General features: G+C 39.2%; 1 protein-coding gene across 6 annotated transcripts in view; it reads left to right on the top strand.

Moving 5' to 3' along the window:
• The window catches only part of CDK14 (cyclin dependent kinase 14), a 582313-nt gene that overhangs the window by 226705 nt on the left and 327907 nt on the right, over positions 1–27701 (top strand). For all 6 annotated transcript variants that reach the window (XM_032875564.1, XM_032875554.1, XM_032875517.1 and 3 more), the window contains one exon: positions 25449–25543. In XM_032875564.1, coding sequence (XP_032731455.1) covers positions 25449–25543 — 95 coding nt within the window. The remainder of the gene's footprint in view (positions 1–25448; positions 25544–27701) is intronic.

Below are 27701 nucleotides of genomic sequence, written 5' to 3'. Positions count from 1 at the left end.
AAAAATTGGAATAGATGGTCTTTAAAACCACAGAAATAGATGAGATCATTCAGGGAGTGTCTGTAACCAGAAAAGAGGGCCCAGGACCGAGCCCAGTGTTTAGACATCAGTCCTAGGTGGAAGAGGGAGAGAAGCCGGAGGAGGAGGAGGCAGCAAAGTCGACTGAAAAGAGGGTTAGGTTAACAGAGAGAGATAAACAAAAGACATGCAAGGAGAGAGTAGTCAAGTTTGTCAAATGTTTTTAAAGAGTCGGGAACTGACCAAAAATAATCAAAGAAATGGAAGCCAAATTAGAATAGGTTGTGGAGCAAGCAAGAGATGATCAGAGGAATCAGCCAGGATTAGCATCTCTCTGAAGAGTAACCGAGAAATCCTTGTTGGAGGTTGTTAAGAGTGGCAGGTGGGGGTGGAGAACTTGAAGCCAAGGAAGAACATATAGGCTATGTGTGCAGGCAGTGGTTTGGTACAAAGAGAGTAAAGGTAAGTTGTGAGCAAGAACAGATCATTGCTGGAAGTCAAAGGAGAGATGATGGAGTCTGCCCTTGACAAAAGCAGTGGATGACAGAGACCATGACTATAGATGTACCTGCTGTATGAGAGACTGTGTACTAGACAATGATAATGAAAGTCAAAGCTTGTTCACAGTCAAGTGCTGTATTAATGTAAGGTGATCCTATTATTTTACAAGTACTTCCACTATTACTGCTTGCTATCCTTACCTCTTCCTGCCTCTTTCTCACCTCCTACTAGGTCACATACAGTGATACAGTATTAGTACAGGACTGTGTGTGTGTGTGTGTGTGTGTGTGTGTAGCATTTCTCCAACCATGAACAGCAAGTAGAAAACTCACCTCTTTTAGATTATAGACTTTTGAAATCTGAGGTAAGCAATCAACCATCTCTCATTTATCATACAAAATGATAAAACAACAACAACAACAACAACATACATTTCAGAGTTTTCTGGAACGCCTGGTGTTTTCCTATGGTCCCCAGATTAAGACTCAGTTCTCTAGTTTAACAAGACAACTGAGCCATTTTCCCTCCATTCTGTGGAGTATGTAGAGTAATGATTATTCTTGGGCACTGTGATCAAGTGTAAGGTTTATTTATTTATTTATTTTATTTACTTTTTGAGATTTTGTTTATTTATTTGACAGAGAGAGTAAGTAAGAGAGGAAACACAAGCAGGGGGGTGGGGGAGGGAGAAGCAGGCCTCCTGCTGAGCAGGGGGCCTGACATGGGGCTCAATCCCAGGACCCTCGGATCATGACCTGAGCCTAAGGCAGACAGGTAATTGAGCCACTCAGGTGCCCCAAGTGTAAGGTTTATGTGAGAGGAAGTTTCTGTGCCATGAAGAGTTTGTTTTTAGATGTGGTACCCTTCTGCAAAAATATTTTTAAAGTAATATTTACAAATGAAACAAGATTCTCAAATTCAGAATGATAACCTTAGTATGTTAGAACATGATACCAGAGTCATCACAGCTTACACAGAGGGAATTAGATGTGAACCGACTTAGAGGGAATTAGATGTGAACTATGCCGCCTTAAAGTCTGTCTTTTTTTTTGCCCCCTGGTTTTATACCCACAGGCTGGATATGTCATCTCTAGACAGGAGAAAGGCATGTTGGACCCAAAAGAGAATGACCAGAATATCATAGGTGGATATAGAAGCCCCAAAAGCCTGTCTTTCTTTGAATTTTGCTACTGTATTTTGCCTTTTTGCTTTTGCTTGCCCTAGTTAGGGCAAGTGGACAGACAGATATACACAGGTGTATAGACACTACACATCTCTGGCCCAAGAGTACGTGGGTTTTGTGAAAAGAACCCTTATATTTACAGATTCTCAAAACACTGATGTCAGAAGGCATATTGAGCATCTTTTAGTATAGCGATTTTCACACCTGGGGTAGGTTGCTTATCAGAAGTGTGGTAGGTGAGGGAAAGTACACCTGTTGTTTCCATAATGCAGATTATGAGACATCCACTATTCGCAGTTCTTTTGATCATAGCAGATATGCTGGTAGCCAAGTAAGAAGTTTTGTAGAAAGTTTGTGTGAAAAAATGTTGAGCTTTGATTTCATTCATTCATTCATTCATTCAAGGGTTGAGGAAGTGAATCAAGTCTCAAAGATTAATTGCGTTACTCAAGGAAGCATAGATTTTAGTGTGGAATGAAGACTGTGGCTTGGTCTCCAGAGTTCTAACTCTAATTTTCTGGCTCTGCTTATGCCCTTGCATCCATACAAAGAAGGTCATTAGCCATAATGAATATTCTTGCTGGTCTAGTGTGTTGTAATTCATATATACCTTTCTAGTAGCAAAGGTTGTAGCAGGGGAGCCCATTTGCTTATGTCCTCCCACCCCATCTGTTCTTTTCCCTGCAAGAGACTTTAATGATCTCTACTTGCTGTGATGTGCTTTTCAAGATTCAGAAAAGAGTGGTGGATATATGCCTCAGGAGTCTTACAAAGGTCTTGTAGAAACCACGTATCACATATAAGATACAAATACTTGTATTTTCTGGTCATTTTTCAGACTACTTCCCAATAGCATCACAAACCCTGGGCTTACCTTCACTCATCTAGGATAAATCACTGTTCTTAGTAAAACATAATTACAGATAATAGAGTTTTATGCATGGTTTTCATTGAGAAAGTGAAATGTGTTATTGAATGCCTGTGAATAGTTAATTTTATTCTTTTTGAAATCGTTTCTTAGCATGATAATGATTCTTCATCCTTCCTCTCTGTACTGACACACAGGTTGTCTTGCTGGGACATTCAGTTCAGTGAAACCAAAATTTATTGTATGCCTGCTGTAGAGATCTGGAGTGATATAAAAAGAATGAAGGGTGAGAGTTAAGCTGACTGTTGTCTAAACTTAGGAATAGAATGGATGAGAGAGGCTGGAAATAACTTGATTTAGAGGATGGGCTATGTCTGTTTTCCTTCTGAGAGGGACTTGACTGTCTTATTACCTTGTCATTGTCACCAGAAGCTGTCAGCTTTTCAAGCCAAGATGTTCTTTTCTCCTATCTTCTCTGGCCTAGCAACTTCCTATCTTCTTTTCAAAGCCTCCTTGTGTTTAAAATGACTGAAAAAGATAGTGAGTGCAGATGTTCGTTCCCATTGTGGAGACTGGCAGAATGATTTTTCAAGAAGCATGGGATGACTGGAGCTCAAGTCTTACTTATCACTTGAACCATAAGGCTAGGAAAATTCACGATGCTTAAAAATAAAAATATAAGAAGGCTTTTCATTTTCTTGAAAGCTTTATAGTGATCTGCCAAAAGTATCCAGTAGAACTACCAAGACAGGACATTCTCCTAAAATTACTTATAAAATGCCTTTTGGTATTTTGAGACTTGGGGAGGCAGAAATAACAGGTCTTTTAACTGTGGCCTCTCCCGTCCCCCATTAACACCCCCTCCTTTTGCTGGGGCAGAGCAGGGCTAGTGGATGGGAAGTTGGAAAGATAAGGGAAATTTGTGGCCTGAGTTCAATGTAGAGCAATGCAGAAGCTCTGAAGAGTTGGATGAATTCATACAAAGTCAGATCACTCATCACACAGATTCTCGTCTACTGAAGAGCTATAGCTGGACTCCACTGAGAGGTTTAATCAATACTGCATTTGTAGAAGTTCTGAGGGATTTTCCTTTACTTTTTTTTTTCTTGACTTTTTCATTGACACTGTGTCTGTTTGAATGAAAATGCAAGTGAATAAAAAGAAGATACAAGACAGTACACACACACACAACTGCATTCACATATGGTGGCATAGGTATAGAAAAAAAAGGAAGAAAGGCAACAAGTTGTGGTTCTCTACCACCTGGGATTTTGATAGATGTTTTTGCTTTTTACCTTTTGAAAATTTTTTTTAAGATTTTATTTATTTATTTGACAGAGAGAGAGATCACAAGTAGGCAGAGAGGCAGGCAGAGAGAGGGGGAAGCAGGCTCCCCGCTGAGCAGAGAGCCCAACCTGGCACTTGATCCCAGGACCCTGAGATCATGACCTGAGCCAAAGGCAGAGGCTTAACCCACTGAGCCACCCAGGCGTCCCACCTTTTGAAACTGTTAAAAAGAAATATTTTTTGGCAATGAATATATTTTGCTTTCATAATCACAGTAGAACACATTATTCTTATTTAAAAAATAAGTCATGGAACTTTTAGAGTAGTGAAAGTATTCTGTGTGATAATAGTGGGCATATTTGTCAGAACCCATAAACGTACAGCACAAAGCGTGAATGTGATCTGTGGACTTTAATATTATGATTAATATTACTTTATCAGTTGCTAACAAACGTAACATACTAACGATGTGAGGTGTTAATAGGAAAAACTGTGGGAAGTCGGGAGAATAAAGAGTATATGGGAACCCTTTGGACTCTGCTCAATTTTTCTATAAACCTAAAACTGCTTTAAAAAATAAGGTCAATGATTTAATAAAAAAGTGATGCATTATGTTAGATTTTTAAAATCCAATTTACTTTTATTACATTATTTTGTGTGTGTGTGTGTGCCAAAATTCATTGTTTATGCACCTCACCTGGTGATCCATGCAATGCATGCCCTCCTTGATACCCACCACCAGGCTCACCCATCCCCCCACCCACCTCCCCTCTAAACCCTCAGTTTGTTTCTGAGTCCACAGTCTCTCGTGGTTCATCTCCCCCTCCGATTTCCCCCAGCTCACTTCTCTCCATCTCCCAATGTCTTCCATGTTATTATGCTCCACAAGTAAGTGAAACCTATGATAATTGACTCTCTCTGCTTGACTTACTTCACTCAGCATAATCTCCTCCAGTCCTGTCCATGTTGATACAAAAGTTAGGTATTCATCCTTTCTGATGGAGGCGTAATACTCCATTGTATATATGGACCATATCTTCTTTATCCATTCGTCCATTGAAGAGCATCTTGGCTCTTTCCACAGTTTGGCGACTGTGGCCATTGCTGCTATGAACATTGAAGTACACATGGCCCTTCTTTTCACTACATCAGTATCTTTGGGATAAATACCTGTTGAGCAATTGCAGGGTCATAGGGAAGCTCTATTTTTAATTTCTTAAGGAATCTCCACACTGTTTTCCAGAGTGGCTGCACCAATTTGCATTCCCACCAACAGTGTAGAGGTTTCCCCTTTCTCCACATCCTCTCCTACACTTGTTTACTGTCTTGTTAATTTTGGCCATTCTAACTGGTGTAAGGTGGTATCTCAATGTGGTTTTGATTTGATTCTCCCTGATGGCTAATGATGATGAACATTTTTTCATGTGTCTGTTACCATTTGTATGTCTTCTTTGGAGAAGTGTCTGTTCATGTCTTCTGCCCATTTTCTGATGTGATTTTTAAAAAAGATTTATTTGTTTATTTTAGAGAGAGAGCATGCATGTGTGGGGGCAAAGGGGCAGAGAGAGAGTTTTCGTAGGAATACCAAACAGCCTTATTGCTGATGTTGCTTTTATTGGAAAGATTTGCAAAGTGATTATGATTTTCCTACTTGGTTTTATTGGGACAAGTTATTATTATTGTATTGTAAGGAGTGTTCTGCTGTTAACTGTTGAGTTTGCTTGTTTTAAGTAGATGGGGGAAATTGTATTAGCTGCTTAAATACACATCTTCTTCACTGAGAATGACATCTACTGATTTTTGATTAGAGGTTATATGAATTTATATAAACCAAAAAATGGCATCAAATAATTATATTTCTCTTTCAGCTCTAGTATGTTGGCCTTTTAGTCATTAGTCTCAGTCCTTTTTTTCTTCAAAAAGTGCATACTGGGGCACCTGGGTGGCTCAGTGGGTTAAGCCTCTGCCTTTGGCTCAGGTCATGATCTCAGGCTCCTGGGATGGATCGGGCTCTCTGCTCAGCGGGGAGCCTGCTTCCCCCTCTCTCTGCCTGCTGCTCTGCCTACTTCTGATCTCTCTGTCAAATAAATAAGATCTTAAAAAAAAAAAGTGCATACTTACAGTTTAATGTTAGTTACATACATTTCTCATACACAAAGAGATGTGAATTTCAATTTTTAAAGTAGTGATTTGGGGTGCCTGGGTAGTTTAGTCGGTTAAGCATCTCTTGATTTCGGCTCAGTTCATGATCTCCGAGTTGTGAACTGGAGGCCTGTATCAAGCTCCAGGCTGGGTGTGGAGCCTGCTTAAGAGTCTCTCTCTCCTCTCCCTCTGCCTGTCCCTCTCTTTCCCTCATAAATAAATAGATAGATAGATAGATAGATAGATAGATAGAAAGAAATATGTAATGATTCATCTTGGTATTTTAGATTAATTTTTCAGCTTTATCCAAAAATGACTAATGACTTGATTATTTTTTGCATGAAAGTTAATTGATGATGGTCTTAAGCCACTGGGAATTAACTATCTCTATCTTAGTAGGTTGACCTCATATATATGAGGAATATTTCTACAGCTCTGAAATTTAAGCATGATGTTTGTTAGGAAATATCACATATCTAGTCACATTCTTAAATGAAAAACATCCTGGATATAAAATCTACCTGTGGCTCTGGTTTCAGTGCCAAGATGGCAACAGGGGATCCTTTTCGCTGTAGACCTTCCTGGTGAGGCTACCTGAAGCAGAGGTGCAGTTCTCTGGAAATGAAGAGAGTTCTCCTATTCCAGAGAGTGCCAGGAGCAGTCTCTTGGGAACTTTCTGCTCCAGAAGCCAATGTCTACCTCCTGGCTGGAGTGGGGAGAATCCTTGTAAGGGACCTGTAGAGGGGCATCCAGTAGCCTGAAACCAGTCTGGATAGAGTAAGATCCTTATTTGAATCCCTTGTATAATCCATTTTTTCTTCAAAATCCAGTAGTTATTCAAAGCTAGCAGGAAATATATGTCCATGTTCGAATGTGCAACGTGTAGGCAAGCAGAGATTGTTTCTGCTAGCTCTCTTTCCAGGTGTCATTCATTTGCACTTCTTCCCAACAAAACCTTCTCATAATACTTGTTATAGTAGATGATACTATTTATATGACAAGTGACAGGCACCACTCAATGTTAACCTGGTATTAGACGTGTATGTTTTCATTACCTCAGATAATAAAGTTTTCAACTGTGATATGTGTGGGATAGCGTTGTTTTTACTGAACTATATCCCATCGCTCATGTATTTATGTGACATCTTGAAAACTTTTACTAAGGAAAAGGTAAACATCTTCCATCCTATTTTCACAGAGCTACCAAATTATGATTGTGGTTTTATAGTTCAAAATGTAATGGATTTAAAAAAAAATTCCGTTGTTCCTTGGAGCGCCCTTAGCAACAGGTATATAACAGAGCAACAGAGCAATAACAGGATTTACAAGTTCAGCAAGAAAGATTTCGAAAAATTTAAAAAACTGCATAGACAGTTAATAGTGAGGCCCTGAGAGAATCATCCTGTGGAAGTGTAGTCAAGATTGGGAGTGAGTAGAGGAGTTCAAAATCTGCTTTCAATAAATGCTGATCTTGCCCAAGGGGGTTAACTTCCCAGAATCTAAAACTTTTGTCTATAGAATGAGGGATTTGGTCTAGATGTCCCCAAAACTCCCTCTCAGCCAGCATTATTTTCATCTAAAAAGGTGGTGAAAGAGCAGTGGGATTAGGAGTTAGGGTTAGGAAATGGAGCTTCTAAATTTCTGTGCTGGGTTTTAGTCTCTCCTTGAAAACGAAGTATGAAGTAGGGGCACTTGGGTGGCTCAGTCGGTTAAGCATCTGCCTTCAGCTCAGGTCATGATCTCTGAGTCCTGGGATCAAGCCCCTTGCTGGGCTCCCTCAATGGGAAGTCTGCTTCTCCCTCACTCTGTGCCCCCTCCCCCTCGCTTGTGCGCACTCTTTCATTCTCTCTCTCAAATAAATAAATCTTTAAAAAAATGAAGGATGAGGGGCACCTGGGTTGCTCAGTGGGTTAAAGCCTCTGTCTTCGGCTCAGGTCATGATCTCAGGGTCCTGGGATCAAGCCCTGCATTGGGCTCTCTGCTCAGCGGGGAGCCTGCTTCCTCCCTCTCTGCCTGCCTCTCTGCCTACTTGTGAACTCTGTCTGTCAAATAAATAAATAAAATCTTAAAAAAAAAGGATGAAACTAAATTATCTTCTCAGAACTTCTAGATAGAAAATTCTCTGTATTCTGGCATACATTCATAGTCTGTTTGCACAGTTTTTCCCCAAAAAAGGTGGTAGGAATGATTAGAAATAGGTAGGAATGTTTATGTGATATCAACCCCCTCTAAAGTCAACAATTGACAGATAAGAAAGTATCAGTGCCATTTATACATCAGGATTTTTCTCCTGCAACGCACAGACCACTTTCTCTCAAATGGTTTAAGTGAAAAAGAAAAATATATTATCTCACACAATTAGATGTCCAGAGGAAATGTTGGGCTCCCGATGCTGTGTGGTACTCCATGTTCCCCCATTTCTGTGCAGCTACTTTCTTAGTGTTGGCTTTGCTCTAAAATGGTAAATCTCCCGTCAGTTCCAAGATGGCAGCCTATGGCTAACTGCTTCCTTGTTTGTGTCCAGCAAGGAAAGAGAGGAACCTCTAGCATGGAGTCCCTTATTTTTCTTTTTACTACTTATCATACTCCAACAACTACATATTTTATACCTCCTTGCTCCGCCCCCCTTGTCCTTTCTTTCTTTCCTTTCTTTCTTGTTTTATTTTGATTGTCTCTCCTCACAAAAGTAGAAGCATGATGAGAGTAGGATTTTTGCTCATTTATGTCTTTTGTTCACTGTTCTTTCCAGCACAGTACCTCTCATATAGTAGTCCCTCAGTAAACATTTATTGAATGAATGAACTTTTTTGGTGTTTTGTAAGCAAGTGTTGCATTACGTATTTCTTTGAGCTTTAAAGTGACATCTTTTATATTTTAGAAGGTATCAAAATGGTAGAAATTACATAAATCTGGCTAAAACATTTTTGTTTTCACCCTACTTGTTTTTAAGGCTTTTTTTTTACTCTTCATCTTTTAAAATCACTAAATGGAAACATGATTTTCTAGGAGAAATTTCCATCAGAAAATTGAGTGATTTCCTTATTTCAATCCCCTTTGTAATCCATTTTTTTCTTCGAAATGAAATGCCAGTTTCTTTAAAACTCATTTCAGATGTACAATGTGTAGGCAAGGGGAGATTGTTTCTGCTAGCTTCCTTTTCTGGTGTCATTCATTTGAATAATACATTCTCAACAAATCTCCTCATAAGACTTGTTACAGTAAATGATATTATTTATATGACAAGTAACAGGCACTACTCAATGCTAACCTTTTATTATACACATACATTTTCATTTCAGTTATTATAATACTTATATGAGTTTTTCTGAACAAAATAAAGTGAGAATTGTTTTTCCCCCTCAGTGACATTATTATGTCACTGAGCTAGAGTGGCATTTAGTAATCTTGTTTCTACCCATTACCAGTGGTTCTGTCAAGTTGTCACTAAAATAGTATATTCATGTAGTTAGTCTTATATGAAAGGACTCCCTCCTTTTGGACAGCAGTCTATTCTATTCCTGCCTGATGAACCTTCTAGGAATTCAGGTCCTGTTCAGCCCTCCCTTCTTTTTTGTATAAAATAGTAATTAAACTCCAAAAGTACCTGAGCTGTGGGGACCCAACCTTTGTATCAAACTTTGTCCCATTACTTCCCTTGAGACATTGTGTTTTTTTAGCCAAAATAAACTACATACTGTTTGTTCATCCATGACTCTTTTCCCCCCCCCACACTCAAGTTTCTTGAGCTTTGAATGTTCTATCTCCTTATAGCACATCCATGGTTTTTTTCTACAGCAATATATATGGCACCTCTATTACAAGACTCCACACTTTCTCCAGTTGGGAGTTACTTCGTTTTCTTCTTCATTTCCTTAGTATTTTGGTCATTCAGCTGTTCCTCTCTATGGCACTTACATAGATCCTGTGATAGTAAAGTTATTTGTGTGGACTTTCTCACTGACTTGAGTGTAGAAGTTTTGCTTAACATGAGGATCTAGATAAGATTCTTCTTTGAGGCTCCACAGTCTGTGCTATTGCTGAGCATTCTCTGTATGACCTCCAGAGTGTTTACAGAAGTAGTTTGCTTATCTGCACATTTCCATCCAACTGAGCAGTACCCCAGGTGCTAAAATGGGTCAAAGAAATACATGCATTTGTTGAAGTACCAGGAAAAGAGGGAAAAAATACAAACGCATCAGTTGCCCAGTCCACCGTGCCAGGTTAGGGTTAACTAGAGTCAGAGCAGAGGATAGGAATGGCCAGCCGTGGGTGTGATCATTCATTACCTGGTCATGGGTCAGTCGCTTGCCTTGTTTTTATGAACTGATTCATTGGAAGAGAAATAAGCATCATCTAAATAGCCAAAATGAGGGGTGCCTGGGTGTCTCAGTTGTTGAGCATCTGCCTTTGGCTTGGGTCATGATCCCAGGGTCCTGGGATGGAGCCCCCCATTGGGCTCCCTGCTCGGTGGAAAGCCTGCTTCTCCATCTCCCACTCCTCCTGCTTGTGTTTCCTTTCTCGCTGTGTCTCTCTCTATCAAATAAATAAATAAAATCTTAAAAAAAATAAATAGCCAAAATGGTACCCCACAATCTCACATCAGGGTTCAGTCTCTCTAGAGACTACTGCCCTGTCATTTCCCTTTACCCTTGTCAGAAAGCCGTTCACTTTCTTGTTGGTCCATTTCCCCAGAGCTGTTATATATGAATGAGGGGAGGGCAAGCAGAACTTCATTTCTCATTACCTTCTTTCCTTCCAAGACTCCAGCAGAAGATTCAGGGGAGGGGAGGGTGTGGCAAGGAAACTTACTTATTTTGGGTCCCATTGCTTTATCTTACTTGGGGAAGCAAGGCTGGTGATTGTACTCATCAGAACATTTCTCTCAGCAGTTCATACCAAGCAATTTGGAGTTGTTCTTGGATGCTTGTCTACTCCATAGCTAACCTAAGCATAGTATGATTTTAGCTCATAATTCTGGAGGAGGAAAATCTTCAAAGTCTTTCAGCACTTGCAGTACCTTTCCACATCTTCCAAGGTTAGACAATTGCAAACAGATCATAGGTTTATTATAAATGTTAGTTGAATGAATGAATAATTACTTGGTTAAATAGGTACCTGTAGAGAACAAAAGAATTTTGAAAATTTTTTCATTAATTTTTTATCAGCTACATTTATATTAAATAAAGATGATCGAGGTAAAAAAAATTAAACTCTCTTATAGTGAGTATAAGGAAAAAAGTAAACTACCACTCCATCCATACTTTATTTCCTGAGCCTGGTATCATTCAGCACAGGCTATCTGTTCAAAGTGTCTAGAGTATTACCATCCCCTCTCACTTCCCTTTTAACTACATACTGCTTTCAACTTGATGTCCCCCTTTCCCCCTTCCCACCCCAACTAAATATATCTTAAACATGTTTTATTGTTAATACTTATAGAAGTATTGCTTTCATTTTAATAGATAGACATTTTTTGTTATAGTAATGTGCCATATTTTTTTTTAAGATTATTTATTTATTTATTTGACAGACAGAGATCCCAAGTAGGCAGAGAGGCAGGCAGAGAGAGAGAGGGGGAAGCAGGCTTCCTGCTGAGCAGAGAGCCTGATGCGGGGCTTGATCCCAGGACCCTGAGATCATGACCTGAGCCGAAGGCAGAGGCTTAACCCACTGAGCCACCCAGGCACCCCAATGTGCCATATTTTATTTAACCAGACCACAGTTAATTTAGGACAGTTAAGAACATTTCAGATTTTCCACTGTTTACTAAAAACATAAAGAGAACATTGTTATTAACATATCTTTGCTTATTTCTACATCTATGTCTATAAATTTCCAGGAGAAATGCTGATTTAATACTTGCCCTATGGGAAATATTTTAATTTTTAAGATTTATTTATTTAAATAAATAATGCTCATGAGCAGGAGGGGCAGAGAGACAGGGAGAGAGCATCCCAAGCAGAATTTGTGCTGAGCGTAGAGCCTAACATGGGCCTCGATCCCAGCACCCTGAGATCACAACCTAAGCTGAAACCCAGAGTCTGATGCTCAATCGACTGTGCCACCAAGGCCCCCTGGGAAGTATTTTAATTTTTAATAGATGTTGACCAATCTCCTCTTGTATCTCAGTAACATCTGGCCTCAAATAGTGTATGAGTGTATTTATTACTTAAATCCTTGCCAGTGTTCAATATTATTTGGATTAATTTGCTTTGAGTTTCATGTTTGGGTTTCCTCCCAGATAGTTGCTCTCCTCCCCCTTCAGTCCTGTGTTGGTGTGTTGGGGGATGGGGTCTGTCAGACCGTCATGCCTGTAGTTCTCTCAGACTTTAAACCCTGCAGTTTTCTAAGCAGAAGCCTGGCAAAGTGGTTTGGAAATTAGAGACCTGGCTCTTGATGCAGCTTGGCCCTCAGCTAGCTGTCGCTACCTTGAATTGGTCCATTTTGTTTCTTTATTTCTCATTTTGCTAGGATGTAATTATCAGATATTTAATCCTATGTGACATTTTCCCTAGATCTCTGAGAACGAATTGGAGAAAAAGAGGGCAAGAGAGGAGAAGTGATGTACCAAATTGTATGACTTTTGACAATCTCTCTGGGGCCTCGATGTTCTTACCTAAGAAAGTGCATCAGTTGGACTGAATGTCCTCCAAGTCCTGTTTAGATCTGTCAGTCAGTGAATCTGTATTCAAAATGATGTGTGTGTGGGGGGGAAGTCCTGTGCTAAAAGTTCTAAGGGGTTCCTGTTCCACCTAGTGGGTCTCGGTGGGGTTTAGAGATGTGCAATTTGAAATGGTTATAATTTCATTTCTGTCTGTTCTTCATTGGTAGGCATTGTGATCTTGCTGTAGGAACATTTTCCTCATTCTCTTTCTGACTATTATTTCTTATTTCTTCTTCTTCTTCTTCTTCTTCTTCTTCTTCTTATTTCTTATTTCTTATTAACTGTGTGGTCTGTGGAACTCATAAAACCCACTTTGAATTGGCCGTTTCCAGTTTCCTCGTAAGTGTTACTTTAGCTTATGCAGTCAAGGTGATGGAGTTTTATACATGACACACAAACGTTGATTCAGAGATCACAAACTTAAATGTCCATCCGGTATCAGGCTCTAGAGTCTCCGACGCTGTTGGAGGACAAGGAGGGTGGGGAATTGTAGCGGTGTTGTCTTAGGTGGAGGGCAGTTGTGTAGCTCTGGGCACACAACTTGTATCCACATTTGGTTTTTCTAGAAAAGCCAAAGTATAATGCATTTTATGTGAGATCCTCCAGTTTTTAAATACTTAATAAATTTCTAAAACGTTGCAGAAGCCAAACAAACCAAGCCTGTGGGTTGGATTTCACTCTGCCGTAAACCTACCTGAGGTTTAGAACCTTTTCTTTTTTCATTGATGTTGCCTTATTGTTTATGAGCTTCTCTCCTTCTGGGTAGATTGTTAGGATGTAATATCAGTTTCTAACATGAGCTTCTTGGAATACAATTTCAAATAAATCTTTTACCATCTCTTCCATAATCTGAAATATGAGTGGAAATAAAATAATGACTTCTTAGTTATAGCGGTAGTATATAGCATTTCATCTCCTTATGAAAGGGAAACTCCTAATGACATCCTATCGGTAGGATACTTCTTTGCTTCTTTTTAAAATTCAGTGAAATCTATAGCCTCAATGTGTTTGTCAGTTATTATACAATAAGAATGCATTTATTTCAATCAACATATCTGGCTGAACTAAACACATTATAAGAAGATAACCAACCAACAGCAGAGTGCCACAGCCGCTGATGGCAAGTTATGGAAGATCATTTAAGGATTTTATTTTTCATGTTTATGCATGCATTATTTAAACTGCACTTAACAGGCATCTTCTCTAAACTCAGCCCTGAATTGCATGCTATGAGCACAGCTGGAGTAAGAGCAAATAATGAGTGATGGGGGATACAGACAGGTGGAAATAGGGAATCAGGTAATTATAACACTGGGATGAGACACCTCACAGTGGGGACGGACTCATCAAAAATGCCCTAACCTGAGCCCCGGCAGCCTGCAGAGACTTCCGAAGGAAATGATAGCCAACTTAAGATCTGAATAGCTGTTACGAAGGAGGGGCTCTGAGGCTGTGGGAGCCGGAAGGGCAGAGGGAGGAACATCCGGGCAACAGAGCTGTGCAGCCATATGGCTGGAGTACAGAGCATGGGGGAGAGTCGGGAGAGCTCCCTCAAGACCCCTTTTTGTGTGGGTCCCGTGAGTTCTGTTAAGCAGCCCTTGAAAGCCTTGAAAGTTTCAAAGAAGAGAAGAGCCTTGATCAGACAGACAATTTTTATTTATTATTATTTTTAAAGATTTTATTCATTTATTTGACAGTGAGAGAGAGACAGCAAGAGGGAACACAAGCAGGGGGAGTAGAAGAGGGAGAAGCAGGCTTCCCTCTGGGTAGGGAGTCTGATGTAGGGCTCCATCCCAGGACCCTGGGATCATGACCTGAGCCAAAGGCAGATGCTCAATGACTGAGCCACTCAGGCACCCCAGATGGACAATTTTAAAGGCCAATTTGAGGGATGCCTGGGTGGCTCAGTTGGTTAAGCATCTGCCTTTGGCTAGGTCATGGTCCCAGAAGCCTGGGATTGAGTCCATATCAGGCTTCTAGCTCGGCGGGGAGCCTGTTTCTTCTCTACCTGACATTCTCCCCTACTTCTGTTCTCTCTCTGACTAATAAATAAATTTAAAAATAAATAAATAAAAGCCAATCTGAATTGCAGTTTTCCCTTTAGCTCTCTCCTTTTTTAAAAAATTTAAAAAAGATTTTATTTATTTGACAGAGAGAGAGAGAGAAAGATCACAAGTAGGCAGGCAGAGGAGAGAGGAAGGCAGGCTCCCCACTGAGCAGAGAGCCTGAAGCAGGGACTCTGTCCCAGGATCCTGAGATCAGGACCTGAGCCGAAGGTAGAGGCTTAACCCACTGAGCCACCCAGGTGCCCCCCTTTAGCTCTCTTCTTATTACTGTCTTTTTAGACCTCTCTTGTGTAGGTGTGTGACTGCACAGGTGCCTCCGATGGCCTCTGGTCTTCTTAGCTTCACGGTTTTTACCTGGGTAGCTACGAAGATAAAGAGAAACCAATGACCATAGCAAAGCCCTAGGAAAGAAGACAAGAAAACCAAGACTGTGAGAGAAGCAGATAATCCTGATTTTGATCCCAGAGATAGATTTACACTGTATTGGGGAGGCTGGGGGCCAGGAGTTGAGACTTAGGGCCAGACTTCTGTGTATTTCGGTTTCTTTAGTTTTCAAATGAAGAGTTGTATTATACACGGTGGAAAGTGACACTCAAAAACTCGCGTGCATGATGGGTCAGTCACCCGTGTGTGTGTCAAATCACAGATGTATTTAATGCACTAAGATTTGACATATATGTGTATTGTATGTATTTGTGTGTGTATAATGTTTATGAAGCAATAAGAAGTTTGTTTTGTTTTGTTTGTTTTAAGGAAGTTTTATTAGAAAGGGCAATGTCGATCGGTAGGAGTTGGAACACATTTGGGAATCCAGTGGTGACGCTTATGACAGCGCATGCTTCCCATATTCTCAGGAGCTTCTTCTTACATTTCTTACATGGAGGCAGGTCGTATGAGCAGAAACTATTGTCAGTGCCAGGCTTAAGCATCCCTTGGAGAGACACTAAGAAAGGCCCCTCTGCAGTCACAGCATTTGAAGCTCCAGTGTCAGGAGTCAGTTTCCTGGCTGGGTGAATGTATCGACAGATTCTTCTTGGGAGGAGACGAAGGTGCAAAGCTTGAGACCATAGTCGAGAAACTCCTTTTTCTCCCCTTTGTCATTTTCTCCAATGGCAATTGGTTTTTTAACTACCACGACAATTGGAAGTCACCATGCTAATTTAGAAACATAAAACATGTAATATACACCTTATCTGTAACTTTACCCCCACAGTTATCACAGCAGAGAAATGTTTTATCATCCGCAAGTGTATCATACCTTGCATGAAATCTAACACTTCTAAGATGTTGCCAGTTTTGGACAACTAGATAGAGACTTTAAAGAAGATAACATGAGACTCTGTTAAGATTTTTAATAGCCGTTCTTATCGTTCTTGTACTGAAGCGGCTTCTCTAGTGTAGGGATTTAGGCCGTCCTCACGTTCAGGGAAGGCGGGGTGGGGGGAGCTGCTCCCCAAATTCATTAACATTTTACTCATGTAACTTGGCATCATTTTATTTTTTATCATCATATACTTCTGAATACTGAACACTTGAGAGATCGCTCTATACTTTGTAGGCATATTTGTTTTCCTGTCTTGCTTTTTGTGTATTTCCAAATACAGAAAAAATCTCCTTCACAGGCTGCCATAGCCAGAAGAAGAGATGAGAAATGAGAGCACTCAGAGGCTGGAGCTTGCCAGTCCTGCCCCCATACGATTCAGAAGGCAGTCCCCGGCCGAACCCTTTATTACCTTTCTGACATTAAATAACATGTCCACGCCCTGAACGCTGATGTGGGGCTAGAACGGTGGGCACCGTGTCATTTAGTTGTTGAGCATCACCAGCCCGGACAGGAAGGAAGGCCTGGGGGGAGGGGAGCAAATTGGGAGGCAGGGTATTAGCGACCTTACCATCAGCGACAGAGGTCCCTCAGCTGGGCCGAGATGAGCTCGGGTCCCCACCAGGGCCACCACTGATTGGGGGCAGTAGGAAGGATTTTAGAGCCTTGTCCAGGCCAGGCGACAGTTTTGTCATGGGAGGGTGGAAGGTCATTGCCCGCCTGTGGGGTATCCGGTGCTGGGGGCCTGTGCACTTTCCACCGAATTAAGTTGTAATTTGAAACTTTTATAGCTTTGACTGTGTTATTAAGTCACATGAACTAGTGGTATGTTTGAAATTTCAATTCAGGGAATATTCAAGGGTAAGAATTAACCCCATCCAAAATCCATCTTCATTTTTTATAGTCTTTCCCTTCTTCCTTCTGTGTTCATGATCTGTTTATGGTATCTCTAGACCTGCTAATTGTATTTGTTTATCAAAGCACTGGTTCTGATGAAGGGCTTATTGCCAGCATTTTACATAAAACCTTATTCCTTCACAGATCTCAAAAATTGTGGCATTGAAAAGCCCATATAATGATGACCTTACCAACATTTATATGAAAAAGCTTTATAACCTTTTTTTTTTAACTGAACAGGAAAAAATGCACACATTTTTAAAAATACAAAATTTCCAAATAAAGAATTCTCTTTTCCTTCTAGCCCAATACTTTTTATCTTCCAGTGACATCTGTCTCAGCAGTTGTATGTGTGTGGGTGTGGGTATGTGTGTGCACGTGTGTAAGAGAGACGGAGGTGGGAGAGAGAGAGAGGGTAATAGATACCAGGTAAACCAACTGATTGATTGTCTTGCTGTTTCTTTTGATTTGCTTATGGAACGGTGAATAGATTGCAGTGTAACTAAGTGCATAAACACATGCGTACACACACACGCAGCCCACAAACATGCTACCCGTTTCTCCCTATCAAAACCATAACACAATGATTTTTAAGCTTGAGGATGCATAAGCATTGAATAGAAGGCTTGGTCAAAATATGGAATGCCAGCTTCATAGGGACAGGAGTTTTGTCTTTGTTTTTCCTGGTGATTGGCACACGGTAGATATTAAATAAATATTTCGTGAATGATTCTTAGGTGCCATCCCCCCAATTTTGGATCTGGTGGTTTGGGATAGAGTCCAATGAATTTGCATTGCCAGCGGTTGGTATGGAGTGGATCATTGAAGGACCATGCTTTGAGAAACACCTCCTGGCGGGCCTGTGCCAGTGGCGGTGGTGACTTGACCAGTTTGATTCCTGACAAAGGGCAGTAGAGTTTCCCGTGTCTGGAAATAAGCTGCAAAATTACCCGGCTTTGTGGAGGAATCTGACTGCGCTCCACCACTGGAATGTTATCTTGCAAAGTCGGGTATCTTATGTGCAAGCCCCTAGGTACTGGGACTTGAAGCCATGGCAAAGAAAATATTTTCCAACTTTATACTTATGTTTATTTTTGTGAAATACAATAATAGTTATTCACATATTTTCATGTAAGGATTGGGATTGAGTTACATCTCGTTGAACAGTGATAGCTATTATGGTTCCAATGTTTATTCTTCCTAACCAGAAGACATGAGGGGCTTGGTGCCAAACCACACATTTTTTTAAACTGTATACTTTGTAGTATTCCTACTGACTATACATTTAACCCACAAGTAATAAAGTAGAAAGTAGTTCAAATACAGCAAACCACCTAACAGTTTTTAGACTTAGTTATTATAGTGCCTAGTTACTATAGGCAGACAAAAAACAGCTCTTCTGTTACCAAGTCTTCCAGAAACCCTCAGTTCCTGCGTTGAAGACAAAAGTACCTGGAGCGTAAGTACCACTATTCCCAACCCTGTCACTTAGCAAGATTTGTTTCTGCAGAAGTTACTAGCAAGATGTTTACATAAGAGAAAACCACCTGTCTGCTTTCCCATACATACATGCTTGGATCTTTCTAGTGGCAAATGGGAACAGGATCAGCTACTGCATGGAAAAGCAGCTGGTGGGTCATTTACAGGTTCATCTGGGGGTAATTGGAGACAATCAAACTCGGAATCTTTTTCAGTGAGTACATTAATCTTAATGCAGGAAAGTAACTATTTAGACAAGGAACAGTTTCAACATTTTGGATTAACTCCTGATGTGGGAGCAAATTACAGGCTGATATGGGGCCTGCTGTGTTCCAAGGTAGGAAAAGAGCCCCTTATAAGATGCAAGCATTTGCACCAGTGCCCTGGCAAGGAGGGTTTAGTAATGAGGCGGGATTAGTAGTGAAGGATCACATTGCAGTTACAATGATTCATTACTGTAGATGTGTTAATTGTGTAGTTAAACATCTGTATGCCTTTTTAGTGCTATTTCAGTTCGCTTTAGCCAACCCACTCGTAACAAAGAACTTTTAAAGACCTTGTTTGTAGTCTAAAAGGAACGTATCTGTATTGTCAACAATTCAAATGATACGGAAAGGTACATGTAGAAAATTAAATTGTTTCCAGATTCCTCCCCTCAGCTATAACCTAGTTTGATGAGCAGATTCCTCCCCCCTCTCCCCGTACACACTTTGGTGGCAGATCAATCAGTTTGAACATTAACAGTGGTAAAAGTAACGACGCCTTTGTGATAAAGTTAAAATTGCTCTGAGCCGGGTAAACTCTATTAGGCGGAACCATGTGAAATTGCTGTGTTAGTAGGTCAAAAATGTCAAATATTGACAGTTTTATATGGTTCAGCTATACTATGAGAGGTATTTGTTCTTTGAAGTGATTTAGTAAGCATTCCCGGTGGTCCTGTGAGACCGCAGTGTGGAGGTATCCCCCCCGCAGGCTGCCCTTTGCCAGTAGTGAGGTGGGGGATAAACAGGTATCCGTCGCAAGAGGGAGTGCTCAGGTCTATAATTTCTAGTACCACATCTCATTCAGGGTTGTGATGTTGAGGATATTAGGAGTGGAGCAAAGCAGGAAGACTATGCAGTGGGATTGAATTTCTGTCTATCCCTGAATAGAAGAACTTAGCTCCAGAGCAAGTAAAAACAGTAGATTTTTTTTTTTTTTTAAACAGCGGCTAGAAAGCGATTTACATGATGTTTATAAAAGTGATCCTAACATGCTGTATTATTTTTCCATGTTTGGATGGTACCTGGTGGTCAAGAAACATGTCTCCAAATCCTATAATGTGATTTTAGCTTAATTAAGTTTATATGATATCACATTTTGACCTTGTGTTTTGGGTGATCCATGACCTCTTTTTCCCGTAACACAGAGATGACTCTCTGTATGTGTGTGCATACAGTGTATAAAAAGCAAAACATGGAGTCAAAGATACAGTTCCATTTTTAACCTGTTTCTTGCACTTTTTCATTTGTTAGTTTATGGGTGTGTGCGTGTGTTTGTGTTTATTTATCATATTAGATATCAGTAAGGGTAAGGTCTGGAGCTAAGTAAAACCACAGCCTCTCTCCTGTTGTGTAGCTGAAGTAGGCAGCATACCTTGCAGAACTGGTACAGGTTAACCTAGGAGCTGTGTATCTGTTTATTTCTCTGTCTAGACCACCTAGTCCTCACAGACACAGTTAGACGAGCCATCTCTTATTTTCTCTGCATGCATTTTTTGGGGAGGGGATTGTTGGATATTTTTTTTTTTTTTTTTTTTTGCTCTTTATCCTTCAGATTTTCCCATTCAGAATACTTGAGCTATGAAAATATTCAGAATGTACTAGCAAGTAACTTCTCATTGAAAGTAAGTATTTTCATTATTTCTAGTATAAAGTGAATTTCAGCAGCCTTAGAGCTAGTTAGCTGTGCGCTTAAAGAAAAAGTTCATGTCTGTTGTAAGTTGTAGCTTGAGGTAAGGTTAGCTTCTTGGGTTTAATGGACAGTAATGTTTGTCTTCTAGAAACATGAAGTAGCAGCCCCTCCAAGTGTACCCCTCTGGAAAAGAAGACATTTTTTAAAAAGAGAGAGGAAAATATGAATGTGCTACTTCTTTCCAGAGGCTGAAGGGGGAGTGAGCAAGGATAGCTTGTGTGTATTTGTGGTCTCTCCTTTCCTAGTATGATATCACATAATGACTTAGAAAGCTGATAAATTAAAGAACGGTTTTGTCCTTTCTTTCTCTATTAACATTGCTTGTGAGTGATAAAATGAACATACTCTGGGGTTTCCTGAGTGGCTGTCAGTTAAGCCTCTGACTTCAGCTCAGGTCATGATCTCAGGGTCATTAGATCCAGGCCTGTATTGGGCCCCATGCTTAGCGGAGGCGTTTGCTTGAGAATTCTCTTCTTCTTCCTCTCCTTCTGCTTCTCCCCAGGCTTGTGCATGCTCTCTCTCTCTCTTTTTCTTAAATAAATAACTAAAATCTTTAAAAGAAAATGAACATACTCTGAACTCTTCTGTTAGCTCAGACTTTATTTAATCCTGGTAAAATTGGAGTTTAGGCAAAATTTATCCCTTCCAAGTCAGAATGGAAATTGAAGATGTTTATTCTCAAAGTGGGAGGTGGAAGTTTCAATATAACGGATAAGCAGATATCTGAAGCCTGCTACCAAATGAAGGGAGGCTCCATGTGTCCTTCTGTCCTTCTGGGACTTTGTCAGAGGCACACTTATCTTTCTGTTTTTGTATTGTTCCAACATCACAGTCTCGGAACTGTTAGAATTTTACCCTCAACCCTAAAATTACAAGTCTTTTACATCACATACAGTTTAACTTTTTCAAACCTCAGTGGTGAAATGAATTTAAAATGTTGCCATATGTTTAGTTAAAATTTGTGGAGAAACCAAGTGAGAAACCCAACTATGCTGGAGTTACCGGCACTAATGGTACAGGGTTTGTTTGTCATTAAACGATGAGAAAATAACGTGTTATATCCGGGATATTATTAGGATTACATGGAGTATTATTTTGACAGTGTTTGTCTTGGAAAGAGAGACATATTGGCTTTAAAACTTGTAGGTGCTAATCACTGGTCTGACTTGGCAGCCAGGAGACTCACTTGCCTTGGTAACAGCAGGAATTACAGTTTCTGGCAACTTGCTGGGAGTGTCTGTCACCTTCACAGGATGTTGATAGAGATCCTGGATGATTTTCTGACCTTCCATGCCTTTCCTCTGCCATCAGCTGTGCAATTAGTGGCTCTGTCCTTTTTCAAATGCAAATTAATGATGTTAAGCTCAAAAGAAAGAGGGTTTGCTTTCCAATACAGATATTGGTACCTCTTTAACTGATGGTGTACTTTAAAAGTGTATATAAATGAATTTAGAAATCTGAAATCTGTAATAATTGAGACTTACAAGAAAGACATTTAGAGACTTTGAGTCTTCATGTCGAAATGGCCAAAAATATATAAAGAAGTGACATGACTTTTTTTCTATAATATTTGTCACTGTCAGGAACAAACCATTTTTTCCCCAAGATGAATGATGGCAGAAATTCAATTTTCCTGAAATTGTAGGAAAAATGCCATGGGAAATGATGAGTGTGAAGACATTACTTTGAGAAATGAACAACAATTTAGGTGTAAGTGGTGAGAAAAAAGGCGGTAATGGGGCAGAGGTTGGGGGAGACAGTTAAAAAAAAAAAAAAATCCCAAGGCAAAGGATCCTCAGGGCCTGGGATTCTTAATTTAGTGGGAGCTTCAGTACCTTTTCGGGGTTGTTGCTGATAAGGATGGATCCTTACTGAATTTGACAGGCTAAGGGGGTAACTTGAAAAATGAAATCGGACAAGATTACAAATCCTATTGTATAATGTATTTCCAAAACTTGACTCACTAAGCCAGGTTGCTTTCATACAACCCGGGGATCCTTTAGGCCCTTGCTTCATTTCACCTGTCTGCGTCCTGTCCCTGGTGGGTGTGAAGTCCCATACCTGGTCATTGTTTTCAAATACCCTGTTGTGGTTTGAAATAATTGATCTCTGAGGATGAATCTGCCTTGGGAGTCTAGTGCAGGCCAGCTGTCCTTGTTAAAATGAGCAAAGGTTGGTCCCCAGGTTAATATCTGAAAGCTAGCTATGTCATGAAGTTTTAATTGTTGAACGTTCATGGGCCAGTTGAATAATTAAAAGAAGGAAGGTTATAAATTGTTGGAATTAATACTATGAAACTCTATCATAAGTCTGTATGACAGTTGTGCCTTCACAGTTTGTGTGCTGTGATTTTATTGTTGTAATTGTTTTCCCATGTGTGCTAATTTACGAAGCTCAGATAAAATAAACTTGTAGATGTTTTGCTGTAAGATTTTTAGTATATACAACTAACTTGCCCATGGCAGGTCTGTGTGAGATGGAAGAGAAAGCCTCATTATGTAGCCTGGACTTGCCTGGCTTTGGAGTATACACTGTTGCTACTGATTGAGTTTCAGGGGGAACATACTTCTTGTTGTCTTCCAGTGTTGGAACCAGCCACATGAATTAATTTTCCTTCTGAACAGCCTTCTTTGGACATATAAAAGTTTGTCTTGGGATTAAGGAATACAGTATATGGTCCTGAAACAGTTTTGCTTATAGAAGTCTACAGAAATTCATAGCAATAGCAATAGCTCTAATAAAACAACTGCTCACATTCATTGAGCTCGTACTAGAACTTATCAATCCATATGCTTTCTCCCTGCCTTTCTGGTGAATGACCAGTGCAGCCCCTCTTGCATGGTCGTTACATACCTAAAATATGCTACATGATGTATATAATATCATTTTATTTGAGTAAAGTGTAAGTAATCTGGATTTGTTATTTTATGTATGTTAAAACATGGGTGTATATTTTTATTTTTTTTTAATAGAGTTTATTTTTTAATGTAGTTTTAGGCTCACAGCAAAATTGAGTGGCAAGTTCTCATATACTCCCTGCATACCACCACCTACCTCCTCCCTGCCCTTAAGCCTCCCCTACTATCAACATCTCTCACCAGTGTGGTACATTCCTTACAATTGATTAACCTACACTGACACATCATTGTCACCTGAAGACACCCATTAAGATTCATGCTTGGTGCTATAAATCTTTTTCTAAAGATGTGGTTTTGCGGTATTATTGGGTATCAAGAGTTTGTCCAGGGACAGTAATTAGGTTCTTAATAAATAACTTGATGAATTTATGAATGATTATAAGTTCTTGACAAAACACATGCAAAACATCTTTCTTTTTTTTCTTCAGGTTGTATACCAAAAACCAAAATTGAAGGTTAATTAAAATAAATAATGCTAGAGGAAGCTCCTGTTCTTTGAATATTCTACTTGAATGGTTAACAATACAGGGGGAAATAATAGAATTTAAGAGCTTCAGACAGGTTTAAGAGACTGTGAAAAGGGTAGAGGGGTATGGAGGACTTAGATGAGGCAGACAGAATCACTCCAGAAAGGGAAAACTGGGACTCCATGAGGTTCACAGTACTGACTACAGAAAAGATAAAAAGTGAATAGGATTGGAAAGTGCTGGCTGGGGGAGAGATTCAGATATATAGCTATATAGTGAAGGGATGGTACCCCTTGAAGATGGCAGTGAAAGTGAAAAAGGAAAGAATAGGGGAAAAAATAAGGATCCTGTAGAAATGAAAAAGAAACAGAACACCCCAGACTCTCTCCATTTCTCCCACCATCACCATCCATAATACCTACATAGAGGAGAGAAGAACTGATGTAAGAGAGAGCTCTCAAACTAAGAATGCAGTCCCTTAGCACATCTATATAAAACTGCTGTAAAAATTCAGAAAATATAAAACAAATGCCTTTCAGCTGATAAAAATGCTTTTCAAAAAACAACTATAAAACTAAAGAAAATTGTACACAACAAACTGTAATCTAAATTAGATTTTCTTATTCAGGTCCTTGGGTATATGAAACCTAAAAAGCCCACCTTGGAGTGGTAATACAAAAGCTAAGAAGAAAAATGCACAAAATTAAAAATGAAATCGGTTAATTGAACTCAGGGGAAAAATAGAAGAAAATACAAAATCAAATCAGAAATGAAGACTAAGTTACAAGATGCCCAAGGGAAAATAGATTGAAATGTTAGCTGACCCAGTATATTCATATTTACATTAGATGTAAATGGTCTAAATATCAGTTAAATGTCAGAGGTTGACAGAATGGATTTAAAAAGCACATGACCCAATGATAGGCTGCTTATAAGAAACTTACATATTCAAATCTAATGACATTTGTAGGCTAAAAGAAGATGTAAAAGGATACATCATTAAAAATAAGCTGGAGTGGTTATGTTAATATCCCATAAAACAGGCTTCAGAGCAAAGAAAATTATCAAAGCCAGAGAGACATATATATTGATACAGGAGCCAGTTCACAAAGAAAGCATAGGAATCCTAAAGGTATAGACAGTAAACACCACCCACCAAGCAAAAGGCACAAAGCAAAAGCTGGCAGAATTAAAATGAAGTTGACAAATCCCCAGTTACAGTTGGGAATGTCAACAACCCTCTCTTAGTCCCTGTTAGAACGATTATTCAGAAAGTCAGCAAGTACAGAAAGGAACTCAGCGACATTGTCAACCAGCAGAATCTAACTGACACTTATAGAACTCTCCACCCAAATTCACCAGAATATATTTTCCATAAGTATGGCATGCATACCACTATAAACCATATCCTGGGTAATGAAACAAACCTTCACAAATTTAAAACAATTGAAAGCATACCAGGTATGTCTTCTGACCATAATGGAATCCAAGGTTAACAGCAGATAACACGTGAAATAGTTGGGGGCAGGGGAGCACGTCATCTAAATGAAAACCCTGTTCCACTACCCTTGATTCTGAATAGGTATTGGCTTGGAAAATGGAAAAATAGATATCTCATCTGACAAAATGATAATGAAACATATTAGTTGATTATTACCCATTGTCTCTCTACTTTGTTTTACAGCTTCTCTGTTAAAAGGACTAAAACATGCTAACATAGTGCTGCTTCATGACATCATCCACACCAAGGAGACGCTGACACTTGTGTTTGAATATGTGGTGAGTAAAGTAAGAATTCAGATTTTATAAACATAAATAAAATTCTTGTAGTACTATGATAGAGTTTCTTATTTAAGTTGCTGTACCGAAGTATATTATCTAGTAAGTTTGTATAATTTTGAAAAATTCAGAAAAATGTTAAACTGAATTTTCATCAGATATATTATCTTTTAATAAACTATTTGTCACCAGATATGCTATAATTTTTAGGTTTATCAAATAGGATTAAACATGACAGTGATCACTGCATCAAAGGAAGTTCACAGATGATAATTGCCCCCTGCCCCTCCTTTGGACTTACAACTTGGTTTTCTCAGAAGCATTCTTACTAAGATTTTTTTTCTTTTTGGGTGGGTGGAGGAAAGCCTGATACTTGCAATTTAGACTTATAGTTTTCCCCCTCAGTTCGTGTTTCAGCTATTAATTAAAACTTCCAATTTGCATAGCACACAATGTAATGATCTTATTGTGTTGAGAGTATTACTGCTAGAAGACTTGGACTTGAACTCATAATTAATCTTTCTCCGTTTCTCCTAGAAAAACATATGGTATTTATGTAGCATCATTTCAGCATTTAACTGTGGAATCATGAAATGTAACCATGATAATTAACATCCCAATTTTCACAGATGGATCTGAGAACATGTAATTTATAAGATACAAATGACATTGGTGGAGACTTTTATTGAGAAGAGTAGCTGTTGGTATTATGAATGTATTAGGATCCCATTTTGTAATTACCACACTACTTTTTTAAAAATTTGAAATAGGTTCCATGTTTTTTTTAATATATAATAGAATGCATATTTGCAACATTTTTATCTTGGCTAATGTCTGCCTGTGTCTGTTTATCATCTGAAAATTGTTGTCTTATGAAGAAGCCATTTATCTTCTGTATTTACATATAAATGATAGATACATTTGAATAATATGGTAATGTGGCTACGAGGACAGCTAGAGCTGAGCAGTTGAATATATTACATGCTACCAAGAATGGATGCAGATTCGCACATCAATGCAAATATAATTTCTTTTGTTTAATCGGTGATTTTGGAGTCAATAATGTATTCAGTTGACTTAGAATTGGAATTTTTGCTTCATATTTTCCAGTAGGTCTGTTGCAGTATTGCAGTTAAATCTAGATTTTTCTTAGTATACTTGACTAACTTTTATGTTTTGTAGAAGAAAAGATTTGAAAAAAAGATTTCAAAAATGTATTTATTCCCTCCTCCAAAATTAAATGGTTAAGCTAAAAAGAAAAAGAGTTTGGCCTCTAAAATCAGTAACGTGAATAGAGAAACAGAAATAATATGAAAATATGTCCTTCAGGTCTTAAAAGAAACCTATATTTGTGAGGCTAAAATCATTTTGATGATTTTTATATTCTGTGGAAGCAGCCACATGAAGGAAATTCACTGTCCTGAAATATTTGCTAATTGATTAAGACTGACTTTTAAACATGTCCTGTGATATTTGCTAACTGATTAAAACTGACTGTTAAACAATCACTTTTCTTTGTGTGAGTGCAATTTTCCCTGGTTCCAAGTCTTGTGGAGCCATCCCAGGTCAATCAGCCACATAATAGTGTGGACCTCTGCAGTACTTTTCTGGCAACGTTTTCTTCCCTGCTTCTCTGGGGGAGTTAAGACGTAGTTAAACCTGTTCTCAGAGAATGAGGCAAGCTGACATCATTCATGCTTTAGAACTGGCCTGCCTTGCCTCTCCTTGGGTCCCCCACTCTGTCTTTATTTCCTCACCTCCCCATTGTTCCTGCCTCCCTCTTTTCCATCTAACCTTCGTCTTTTTCTGAGCTTTTCATGTTCTGTTCTTCTTCTCTCTTGGGTGGCCTACTTTTTGTTGCTACAACTTATGTTTGTTTGGGTTTTGCTTAAGTGAAATGTTTGAATGGATCTCTGAAATCAGAGTTGGGGTGGGGGCCATAGAAATAGCTTATAGGAGTCTTCCCAGTTAGCGCTGGGGAGGTGTAGACTCCTTGGCAGCATTAATGTGACTATGTGGCAATTGCCCAGTATAGAAAATACTCCTTATAATATTTCCTAAAGTTTTTATTTTTTTATACTGCTTTTTCATTGCTTGTTTATACATCTACTGGTATCTCAAGAAAGATTAAGGCTCCAGCATTTTTTAATGGATTAAT

The sequence above is a fragment of the Lontra canadensis genome, unplaced genomic scaffold (assembly GCF_010015895.1).
Source record: "Lontra canadensis isolate GAN:19392208 unplaced genomic scaffold, GSC_riverotter_1.0 scaffold2, whole genome shotgun sequence".
Taxonomy (NCBI): Eukaryota; Metazoa; Chordata; class Mammalia; order Carnivora; family Mustelidae; genus Lontra; species Lontra canadensis.
Note: the sequence above shows the minus strand (reverse complement) of the source record. Positions and strands in the feature narration are given on the sequence as shown.